General features: G+C 45.1%; 1 protein-coding gene across 1 annotated transcript in view; it reads left to right on the top strand.

Annotated features, from left to right (window-relative positions):
* LOC124613752 (centrosomal protein of 78 kDa-like) overlaps positions 1-12,852 on the top strand; it is a 191,025-nt gene that overhangs the window by 110,860 nt on the left and 67,313 nt on the right. The window contains exons 4-5 of the mRNA XM_047142467.1: positions 1,946-2,122; positions 2,423-2,476. Of these exons, the coding sequence (XP_046998423.1) occupies positions 1,946-2,122; positions 2,423-2,476 (231 nt within the window). The remainder of the gene's footprint in view (positions 1-1,945; positions 2,123-2,422; positions 2,477-12,852) is intronic.

Here is a 12,852-nt window from a genome sequence, read left to right on the forward strand (position 1 = left end):
GCTCATGATGTGTGGGTCACCACAGTTCTTGCACTTGGGAGGGTGCATCTTTGGTAGCAGGCATTTCACACATGCCTCAGGGAAGTTACAATGGTGTGCCACATGTTACGGCTCTTGGCACTGGAAGCAGTGGGGCAAGCCACTCTTGATCCATAGGTGTTTGATGGTGGCCTGAGTGTCGGCCACCCTCTTCACCGAAGAGATCGTCTTGTTCTCCTCATTCTTGTTAGCGATCACCTGGAGTGATGGTGACTGTCTCTGTGAATAGATGGATTTGATGCACATCATTGAACATACACCAAATCCAATGTCATCCAATGCTTCTTCTGAGAGGTCTAGATCTACATTCTTTGAGAAACCCTTGAAGGCTGCCTTGATAAGATTGTCTGGGGAACAGCATAAGTGTAGAAATGAAGTGACAGCTCTGCTGCCTCACCTGTGACCTTCTTGAAATCTTCAATATTTGAGAGGTGGACTCGCACATTGTCATTTCCTGCTTCCCTCACAGTGAAAACAGCTGCAGTCCACTGTTTGAGGCACTCCAGGAATCCTTTGTAATCCTTAACCTGCATGATGCTGGGAGGAAGTCAAAGCTCAGACTGCCTGGTAGGGATTGTCGGATTGGAGCTTGCCATGTCTTCTGTGCATTTGCTTCCACCACTTGCATGGCCAGTCTCTGCTGCCGGTGGTTGATCCCAGTTGGTGACTGGGGTGATGGTGGTCACTTTGGTGGCCAGAAGTTTTGGTCGAATGGAAAAGGTTATCAGGTCTAAAGTCACAGTTACCGTACCAACTGAGTGCATTTAAATGTTCAACAATCACAGAATAGTTTTCCAGCTAGGAATAGGTCTCACAATCAGTGTTGGTAAGATCCAGTTGCTGATGCCATAAAACGACCTAGTGGCACTTCAGATTTGCCCCTATGGAAAGTATTGTGATAGCCAGAAGTACACTTGGAAACATATTATTAAGAGGTGAAGCGACCTACAGAATGGACACTGGTGAAGGAAGAGGGACATGCAGATGAGGCAAATGTTATCCAAATTTGAAGGGCTTTCGAGGAAGCAAAAGTGAGGGACATTGATTTCCTGCTAAAAAATCATTTTGGACAGACCTGGGAAGTAAACAAAAATCTTTGTTTCTACAGAAATATAATCTGTGCTGTGAACAATGTAGAGGAGGACGTTTTAACTACTTCCAAACTTTTGTTAAATGTCACATACTTTTTAATCACAGTCAGATGAAATCATTTAATCATTTTCTTCTTTTCTTTGTACCAGCATTAAGGTGTCATTTTGCAGTTATATTATGTTAATATATGCACTATTAAATCATTTTCTCCTCTCCTTTGTATCATTATTAAGGTATCTTCTTACTATTTTGTTATGATAGTATGTGCACACTCATCTCTGTGTTAGTGAAACTCTGCAGATCCTTAGGAATGGGTACAATACTTGGTGAATCCAAATTATTTTAGGTTGTAAGTAGTAAAAGGAAAGCCAAAAATTTCGGGGATTGTCAGAAATATACTCCTTAGGTAAACATAAACCTACAATGCAAAGGAATTTCAAATATCTGTCCTACAAAGGAAGTAAGACGTTTTTCATGTTTCCTGAAAAAAAAAATGTTCTGATGTGTTCACTGCATTTTGCTTTTGGATGCCTCATTTATACTTTCTGTCATCATTATTTTAAAATTTGTAATCTATCAAAGAACTAAAGTAAATATGAAAAGTAAATCTTTTAGCATGGTAGTGTGTGGTACGCTTCAAGACAGATCAATTACATATGTGCCATAATGCTTTAAACAATGATGTAAATGGCTGGTTTTCTAGGCCTGACATTCTTCTAAGTGGCTGGTCTTCAAAATATTGGTTGGAAAAGTAGTAGTTACATTGATTTTGGTCTCAATGGCAATTTGCTTCCAATGTTTTGTGCTTTTTCAGGGCATTTCGAAGTGCTGCTCCCTGCAAAACATTTCATTTCATCGATGTTGCTTAGGTGATGCTGGCTGTGAAATGATATGCAACACTATTAAGAACTCACCTAACATACGGACAATAGGAATGTCTGGATGCAATATAAGTGAAAAAGGAGCATATCACCTGTACCTCTTACTAAAGGTAAACTGCTTATATGGGATTTGTTTAGAGACTTGTAATTTTAGCAGTGTTTGTTCAGAATTATTGTCCAGTACTGGGAAATTCTAGTACTGATCGAAATTATAATGAAATTAATTTTTTTAGTAGAGTAGATTTCCATGATACGTTAGTTTCAGAATCAGGTGGAAAATAAAGCACACTGTTTTTTCTTTATACAAAATGCCATAAATGCCCAGAGCCAAAGATGAATAGTTGTGTAAGTGAAAAATTTGGAAAAAAGGAATAGGAAAACAAATTTCTAATTGTATATACATGTTGCAGGAAAATCATATATTTGAACATTGGATGCTTGAGTACAATGAAAATTATAATGAGGTGAGGTGTTCAAATCTGAGGTTTCAATGAGTAGGGAACTCTTCATCTTTCACAGTGTAAAATGTTGCTCTGAGACTGATAAGTTTTTTTGAAACCAGATTAAAGAACACATCACTCAAGAGACCGAGATAAAAACTAGAAAATAAACCAACTGGTTTGCAGCTTGTTCAATAATTCATAGTGTTGCAATAGGGAGAGCATTTGTTCAGTCAAAAATTATTATTGCATTACAAGTTGGCCAGCCTAATGTGAAATGAAACTTTTTTAAATGGTGGTGGCGAAATCACGTGTAAAGAGGAAAGAGAAATTAGGAAAAAGGTTAGAAATAGAGGACATAAAAAGTGCAAAAGGGGAAAAGTGAAGAACAAATAAGAATGAATAAAAAAGGAGAAAAACAAAATGAGAAAAAGGAAAGAGGATAGAGAATGAAAAAGAAATCGGAAAAAGAGGAGCATGGGGTGGGGAAAGTAGAAGGTAAACAAAAACAGAACAGAAATGTGGAAGTGATACTATTTATGTCAAATCGGGATTCAGTCATTGGAGGATAAAATCTTCCCTACTTTTTCCAAAGTTCTGGTAGTGGAAAAAAGAGTACGAACATCATATTTAGTGTAACAAATATCCAACTTCTTACAATCATGTTCGAAGAAATGATATGCTACAAACACTTGTTGTACTATTCTGATATGAACATATTTAAACCAATCTGTCAACTGTGGTAAACCCACAGTTACCACTACCTTTCACTCTGTATGTTGTGCCAGCTGCACATGTAGTTGACTGCACCGTCACACCACAGATGCACTTCAATGCACTGAGCTAGGGTTCGCTAGCTGCTCATGCGGGGATTGACACCAGAACCTCCACTGTAGGCCTCCAGTGTGAGTCTACAACCCCGGCTGCACACACCATCTCAAATCTAGCACCATCAACATCAGTGATGTCTACACTTGTCTATATGCAGGCTAACATGAGCCTCTATGCCTTGCTGTCAGATGTTACATATCATGCAGCTCTCAAGATTTGGATGTTGTTACACTACTGACATTGTATTGCCTAGGTGCAGTTTCATGTTATTCTACATTATGCCATCATGTGCTCCAGCCTACCCATAAACAAGTTGTAAAAAAACAATGTTCATTTGTGTTGTGCGAGAGCTGGTTTCTCAGGATGGGACAGGATAAGGTTACGATTGAGGATGGGGCCATAATCAGTTACTCTCGGTTGCACAACAAATACATAAACTTTATTTAAAGAAATTAAAATTTTAAAACAATCTCTTAAAAAAACACAATTGACTGTATGATGGCTGAAGGCCTTATCACAGAAAAAAAATTCCACTATTTTAGGGCCAAAGGCCACCAACAATAACCTCAAACAACAAATGACTTAAGGCCTGAATTAGAAGTCAGAAGAACAATTCCAAATAGCACATATTAAGATAAATACTTCGTTTTAAAACAAACTGTAACATGGCTGAAGGCCTTATTATAAAAGAAGTGATAAGGTGAAATTATTGCTCGGCTGAAGGCCACACACAACTTCAAATCACCAATGGCTGAAGGCCTGAATTAGAAGACAGAAGAACAATTCCAAATAGCACATATTAAGGTAAATACTTCGTTTTAAATCAAACTGTAACACGGCTGAAGGCCTTATTATAAAAGAAGTGAAATTATTGCTCGACTGAAGGCCACAAACAATTTCGAGTAACAAATGGCTGAATGCCAGAATTAGAAGTCAGGAAAACAATTCGAAATAGCACTTTTAAAATAAATACCTTGCTTTTAAAACAAGTTTGCTTAAAAAAACTTACTGTAACACGGCTTAAGGCCTTACCATGAAAGAAGTGAAAAAATTGCTTGACTGAAGGCCACACCAACAATAATTAGAAAATTACAAATATCCTTAAAACAAACATCACAATCAAAGGAATCAGGACAAGCAGTTCTCAGCAAGTGATCCAAGTGTTGGCCTGGGAAGGTAACTCAAACATAAGGTAAGGTGAGACAGGCAGCCAAGAGTTGTACTCACGTAACAGAATGGCTACTCAAATTAGGGCAAGAGCGAAGAAGCAGACAGCACTATGTCTCCAGAAAACACCCAAGGCTGAAGGAAACACTAGAAACAAGCTAGACCTCCCAAAAAATTATGCAAAGTACAATACAAGAGGCTGTTGAATTACAAGCCGTGTCAGACAGTATCAACATGATGAGGAAAGGTACACTGCTGGAAAACTACGCTAACCTCCAGGGCAGGTAACTGGGGTGTTAGCGGCCACAAGGCAGAAAATACCGCTGGTTGCACTTCACTAATAAGAATAATACTAAATTCAGTGATGAATATTAAATAGAGAAAGACAGCTGCAAAATTTCAGCACCTTGAAACACTTCACTTGTTGTCGCCAGGCTCAGCGGCCCTGGAAGCAACAACCCACTGACCAAAGTCGAGCTTTCAGAATAGTCGAGGTTGGATTAGCAGTTAACTCTTCACTCAACTTAAACTTCCAGGGCTCGGTGTGCAACGAAGTCATCACTCTCGCAGCTACCCCTCCTCGATCTGGCAGTAGCAGCATGCCGCCTGCGATGCCAGCTTACCCTTGCGCTGCACGTACCTGCTGGCTGCTGCACCCTCAACCAACCTGTCTGTTTGCAACTCCTCCACAGATCCAGTACGCAGAGAGCATTAAAATAATTGCTCATTCAAAACCACAAGTTACACAGAGATCTGAGAAAACAGTTCCACCAACTCACAATACTAAAACCAGCCACTGTGAAACAACACGGACAAATTATAAGTCTGCACAAACACAGAGAAGCCGGAAGCGGTCAGAAGACCAAATGCACATCATCTGCTGTGACGACCGACCAAACGACCAACCATTGGTCATCCCACTCAAGTCATGCACGGAAAAGATCCCAGTATAAATTGTCGACTGACATCTTATTGCCATGAGGTCACGTCGATGGATGGACGCACACACACAAGCGAAAGTTCCACTACTCAAATATCACGGTCCATTCAACTAAAACTCGCTGAATCTGGTCCTTGACATGGTCATGCACTCTTGCGACCACATCCTTCCGTCGGACAGAGCATGTGTGTTCCCAGCGGTCGGTAAAGTACTGGCTGTCCGGACCTCACTGCTGTTCCATCCCGACTCACTTTCTCGACACACAACGACCTGGAAATACTAGAGGCCGCTCCAAAGATGGTACCACAGTATGTGCTATCGATAAGTGCTGCTGCTGCCACTCACAGTCAGACAAGGTGAGCAAATGTAGTGGCGCCAGTGAACACACTAAGAAAACGAGACGCCACTATCGATATTACAAGATGCCAAGCTATGAAAGGCATCAACGCGAGCCACACATGGCTCATTGTTTTCCATGACACCAGCAATCTTCAAACAACAACAAATCTCAATCTGTTGATATTGCTGCACAGCTTTAGTGTGTTTGAAGAATGGCATCATGAAATAATTAATATTTATTTGTAGACCTATCTGGAAATAAATAAATATTCATTACAGACGGTTTTCTTGGTTTCACAGTTTTGACTTTAAACAACAATAAATTATAATTCCTTTTATTTGAAGTTTTGTTTTGAAGCAAATAAAGTATTGTGAAAACTGTTTGTGATGTTCCACAGCAGAAGAAATCTGAATCCAACTGTGGCACCGATAGTTCACGTCGACCACGAAACTTAATATCTGTGAACTCTGTGCTCTGTCGGGCCTCCATCTAAACTTTACTTTAGTCAGGTGTTTGTTATACTTCATTCTGTACAGGTGCCGTGTCAAGTGTAAATATATACAAGCTACGACATATATGGGAATTAAGTTTTCTATATCCCGATTACCGATCCTGTTCCCATAGTGGTGACCCCGCAGTTCATTCATGTTTCGCGTCTTCATTGCCGGTGTTTATGCAACAGGTTATATGCACTATGCAATGACCATGCCAAACAATGCCTTGTCCGAAAATGTGGAAGCACAACTCCACTCACCGAGCTTCGTTGTTTCTTCGCCAATGATGTATTCATCATTTACGCACAGTGATTTGCGTTCTCAACCAACGCCGTGTGCTAACCTCATTAGTTTTCAACGGTCGACAACTACGCTGTCAGAATGATTAATGGACTCAGGCTTTGCATCACTGGATTATGCCCATCCAACAGTGAAATGTGAACAGAACAATATTTCAAATTGTCTCTTTTCAAATCGAATGTTTCAAGAACAAAGTGATCTCCATTTGAATACATCTTTAGCCATGCACCGGCATGCTATATCAGTTACTGTCGGGCCGTGTGCAATGCCGCCATTACTACAAACCACGCCAGATCCGTTCCGCACATGTAGTGGTCCAGTTGTGTCCAATTTACATGCACAATTGAAGTGTTTCGCGTAACATGGACCCCTTACCTCGCCTCAGTGGTCCACCACATGCACTACAGGCATCTTATGCATCAGATAGTTTCCATGTCAGTGGCATTCTTAACCCCTCCTGCCTCCCCCCCCCACCCCCACCCCACCCCCTTCCCCACTTGTGTGGGTCCCCGTTTTTGGTCGCTCAACTCCCTACCGCTCCCACAGCACCGCCTGTGTCTGCCGCGCTGGTCTCTCACCCCGTTCTGGAAGCGGGTTGTTTCCATCCAGCACTCATCACTCACGGTCCAGTTTCCAGGCCTCCCTCCCCCCCCTCCCCCACCCCCTCCTATGTGCCACCCATCCGCCCGTTTCCAGGGTACGGTCCGTGCCTGCCGCGCCTTGTTTTCGTGACACACAATCAACTATGCCAGCTACTGCTACTACGGATTCGCTCGCCTGGTTTAAATCTGGGCCTACCGTGCTGGCCTCTGACTTCACCTCAGTTCAGCCGCTACCCCAGGAGACACTGAAGATGCCGTTGTCACCCCCTCCTGGCTGCCTGCTGAAGCTACTGCCCTTATACGAGGACAACCCGGCGTCGTGGTTCTCGCTCATTGAGCATCTGTTCGAGTTACATCATGTGTCCGATGACAACTCAAAGCTTTTCTGCCTCATCACACACCTCCACAACCACTTGGATTTGATTTGTGACCTGCTCCTTCCACTGCCGCCTGCACCAAAATACAAGTTTGCAAAGAAGACTATAATGGAATGACTTGCCTGCTCACCGCAAGAGTTAATAATCAAGATTCTGTATGAGGAGCACCTGGGGGAATGCACCCCCTCACAACTCTGGCACCGCCTTCGATTGCTTGTGAATGAACATACCATCCCTGATGCCATGCTAAGGGCTGTGTGGTCTGCCAAACTACCTACCGATCTACAGATCCATGTTACCACACTCGTTCGAGTCCATTGGCTCCTGCCTACGCATCACTGACCAGTTGTATTCGCTGCTGTGGCAACATCAGCCAGTTCATTCTAGAACATTCGTTGGCACAGCCACCCCCGCATACCGACCTTCGGCTGGCAGAGGCAGGGCTCACTCCGCCGTCACCTCATCTGCTTCTCCTGGCAGCGTCGGCTCACTCTCTCCGCTGTCTGAGCACTCTAGGATTGCCCACACACTTTACGTACCGGTCTATTTACCAGAACAAATCAACGAAGACAAGCCGCCCCTGCTGTCACAGTCTCCACCTCCTCCTCACCGTGCTCACCCTTTCTGCTGGTACCACAAAGTGTTCGGCGATGGCGCCAAGAAGTGCAGATTGCCATTCCAACACCCAGACGCCGACCGCAGGAACTAAGAGACGCCAAGTCCTGCAGGGAACCTAACAGTCGTCGTCTTACATTACACTCCATACACTCGTCTGCCTGGCCGATTGGTCGTCTCTATGTGACTGACATTGCATCAGGTCTAGCTTTTCTGGTCGACACTGGTGCTGACGTGTCGATCATACCTACTTCGATGGCTCCACCCGCTTCTTCACAGACAAAAGTCACTTCTACGAGCTTTCAATGCAAAGACGTTACCTACCTCGGGCTCAGTAAAGGTTAGGGTGACCCCATCTCCTTCTCTACATTTTCCGTGGACATTCTACATTGCCAACATCGATGAACCAATCCTTGTTATGGATTTTTTGTCTCATTACGAACTATCTCGGAATGTCGTACGGGGTTCAGTGCTCCACCATCCTATGAACACTCACATACTGTGCACCCGCACCTATGTCCAATGCTCTGTTTCCACCGCAACATACGATATCATACACGAGTGCTCTGCCCTCGCGGGAAACATGGTGACCCGCATTACCGACCTACTGTCACAATACGACTCAGCTATACAACTTCGCCAGGACAATGAGAAGCTGAAGCAACGCATCACATCCACTTACAGCGAGCTCGTTGTGGCTCGTACCTCATTCTGCAACTGCAGTCCATAGCGCTGCCACCTGAAAATGATTGCTTGGTCGAGCCTAGTTCGAACTCTCACCAAGTGAGTCCACAAACTTTACTTACATGTGACATTCCAACCCCCCCCACCACCACCCTCACCTCATCCAGTGCTGTGTGTTTCAAACAGTGCTGCTAATGACAGTCATGTGCGCATTGCGACCACGCCAACCTCTTGGATCGCTACTGCCCATCACCGGCCACATGACCCAGCAGCCATTGTGGCCCCACGTGTGACACCAGCGCTGCTCTAGCTCATGCCGGTTGTCCCGTGCAAGGTTAACAGTGGACAGTCGTCGCCCATTCGCCTTCGCTCGGCACTGCACATGCACCCACCCCCTTCACACAAGCACATGCCGCGCTCCCGTAAGAGACATGTGACTTTCGTGCTACCTTTCCCCACTCGCACTAACGGCTGCGCCTCATCGCACCCTACTCGTCCAAAGACTTGTCTCCAGGACGTTAACCAAACTTATATGCAGTTCTCAGTTTCTTTCATCACCGATGGAATGGCACACAAGATAGTTACCACTCGCTGCCCTCATATTAGGCATAAGGTCTGACGTCTCAACCCCATCAAGTTGCGTGCGGCCCTGCAGCAGATTAATGAACTTTTGACGGCAAGTGTTCTGCAACCTTCAGACAGCAACTGGTCTTCGCCAATCCACCTCATCCCCAAACACGATGGATCTTTTTGAATGTTCGGCGATTACAGACGCTTAAACGCTCGTACCGTCATGGACAATTACCCAGTGCTGAACATCAGTGACTTCACTCATATGTTATTGGACACCATAATTTTCGGTGTTATTGACTGTAAAAGCGCCTACCACCAGATTCCTGTGGCGCTGGAAGACATTCCTAAGACAGCCGTTATCATGCCGCTCATTTTATTCCAATACCACTTCATGCCGTTCAGCCTAAAGAACGCAGCACAACATGGCAACGTTTCATTGACTCTATCTTGTGACAGTTTAAGTTTTGCTTTGCTTATCTGGACGACATTCTTGTTTTCAGCAGCTCAGCGGAGGAACATGAAAATCATCTGTCTACAGTCCTCCAGACCTTGAACTCCAATGGAGTCGAGGTACACAAAGACAAGTTTCAGGTGCGCCAGGCGTCAGTCTCCTTCCTAGGTTACACCATCTCCGCTGACGGAATACAGCCTCCAAAATCTCGTGTGCAGGCTATCACGTCTCTGCCACCCCTGGCTACTTACAAAGAGCTATGCCATTTCTTCGGCACCATCAATTACTATCGTTGCCATCTGCCTTCCGCCACCACTGTTCAGGCACCTCTGACTGACACGCTATCAGGCAAACAAATTTCCAGTATCAAACCGGTCTCTTGGACTGCTCCAACGCTAAAGGCCTTCAAGGCTCTGAAGACTTCTTCAGCTCACACTGTGACTCTCACCCACCCTGACCCCTCGGCTGAGTTATTCATCACTAAGGACGCCAGCGACATCGCAGTGGGGGCAGTGTTGCAACAACGCAAGGGCAACAAGGTTTCTCCCCTTCATTTCTTCTCCAAGAAAATATCTACTGCTCAGAGAAAATATTCTGCATTCGATAGAGAGCTCCTTGCTGTTTAGGAGGCAATCAAACATTTCCTCCCCGACGTCGAGGGACGCTAATTTTTGTCCTCACCATCCACAAACCACTGGCAGAAGTGTTCTGCAACCCACCTTAGGACCCATCCTCTCGGCGTTACCGCCACTGTGACCTGGTTTCTCAATTCACAATGGACGTCTGTTACATCAAGGGTGCAGATAACGTTGCTGCAGATTTCTTCTCGCGGATCAGTACTGTTTTCTGCATCGTTGACCTTTCTGATCTGATTTCCCTCCAAGCTTCTGATGAAGATTCTCAGGCTCTCCTATGAGACCCACAAACGTTACTTGTTTTCACAAAGGCTAAATTTCCTGGCGTTTCTGATGAGGTGTGGTGTGATTCTTCGATCAGCACCCTATGCCCTTTGCTCCCACCTGGGCTGTGCCGACAGGTTTTCGATGCCCTAGCCCACCCGAGCGTCTGAGCCACCACACATCTCGTGTCAGAATGTTTTGTTTGGAAGAATATCAAACAGGACTGTTGAACCTGGGCACGCAGCTGTGTCGCTTGCCAGTGCAACAAGATCAGCCGCCACATCTCCCCGCCTCTGGGCAAGTTCGACATTCCCGCAGGACGATTCCGTCATGTACATATTGATCTGATTGGGCCTCTTCCTCCTTCAGAGGGCCATAGATATATCTTATCAACTATCAACCGTTTGTCTCACTGGGTCAATGCTATCCATCTCCCTAACATTACTGTCAAGATGGTAGCCAAGGCTTTCATTGGCTCATGGATCACTCATTTCGGGTGCCTGATCACTATCCCCACCGATCCGGGTCAACAGTTCGAATCCTCCCTTTTCACCATCCTCTGTAATATCTGTGGTATTAAAAAAATACACACTGCCACCTATCACCCACAAAGCAATGGGTTGGTGGAGAGATGGCACCACACCCTCAAGACCGCCCTTCGATGCCATGATTGTCTCTGTTCGGAAGCTCTCCCGTGGATGCTACTTGGTCTGCACTCGACATATAAACCTCACCTACAGGGGACTATATCCGAATTTGTTTTTGGTGATAATCTGGTCCTACAGGGGGAACTTATGCTTCCCCAGGTTAGCGAGGATCTTCCCCCCTCGCCAGATTTCATTAGCCAGATGCGCACGCATTTTCAAGAAACGCATTTGCACCCACCCATTAGTCACTCACCGCCCGAGGCTTATATTCCCACCGCACTTTCTGACTGCTCTCATGTCATGCTACGTGATGATGCGGTTAGGCAGACTCTTCATCCTCCTTGTCTTGGCCCCTACTAGGTCCTGTGGCGAGGGAACACGGCTTTTGATATCATGATTAAAGACCGCACACAGACAGTTTCTCTGCATTGCCTGAAACCGGCTTTTGTTGATCCTCATGGTCTCACACCACCGCAGTCAGACTCTGCAGATGACCCATCCTTGATCGAGAACGAAGACGTGCTCCCATCAACCTCACTGGACACCTCTTCCGCCGAAGACTGTTTGCCACTGTTCGCTGGTTTCCCGACGTTGCCCCCTGTTTCACCCTGCGCAGGTTTCATGCCCTCACCTCCAATGTCAGACACACACACACACACACCTACTATCAGTTTGTCCTGCAGCGTGCCACTGCACTGAGTGAACGACGTTTCTATAGTGGCGTTCAATGACCGAGTGCTCATTCTTTTGACAGATACCAAGGTCCCGCCATCAGACGGTCCCTTACATGTCAACACTGCACACAACCTCACACTCCTGCACGAGTGTGACCAAGAATCTCTACATGCTTTTATTTCTACAGACGGCTCGATCCACTTAAGGGCCACACACGCCTCCACTACGCCATCGACCGCCCTGCCCGCTTACTCCCAGGCTGGACGCCGTCTCATCTGGCCATGGTGGCTGACTGACTACGAAGTGGACCTGCCTCTCACTGCTCCGCCTGCACAACCCAACTCATTTGAGATGGAAGTACCTGTGATGCGCCTGCCTACGCGCACAAGTGACAAGTGTAAATATATACGAGCTACGACATATATGGGAATTATGTTTTCTATATCCCGATTACTGATCCTGTTCCCATACAACTAATCCAAACGTGTGTTTTATGAGTAGTATTAGGGAAGTATGAAAATACCTTTGCCAGAAAGCAAATGATATTATAATGCTCTGGCTTTCCAAACAAATCTATGATGTTCAAGTTTCTTCATCTTGGTATGACTGCTGAGCCCTATTTCCATTTTAATCAGCTTACTGTTATCGAGACTTGTCCTCTGTTTACAATTTTTTACCTCTTAAACTTTTGCCCGTTATTGAATTAACTTCTTTGATGCCTCAGAATGTGTCATATCAACCTATCCCTTCTTTTAGTCAAGTTGTTCCATAAATCTCTTTTCACTCCCAATTCATTTCAGTGCCT

This window comes from Schistocerca americana, chromosome 4 (genome assembly GCF_021461395.2).
Source record: "Schistocerca americana isolate TAMUIC-IGC-003095 chromosome 4, iqSchAmer2.1, whole genome shotgun sequence".
Taxonomy (NCBI): Eukaryota; Metazoa; Arthropoda; class Insecta; order Orthoptera; family Acrididae; genus Schistocerca; species Schistocerca americana.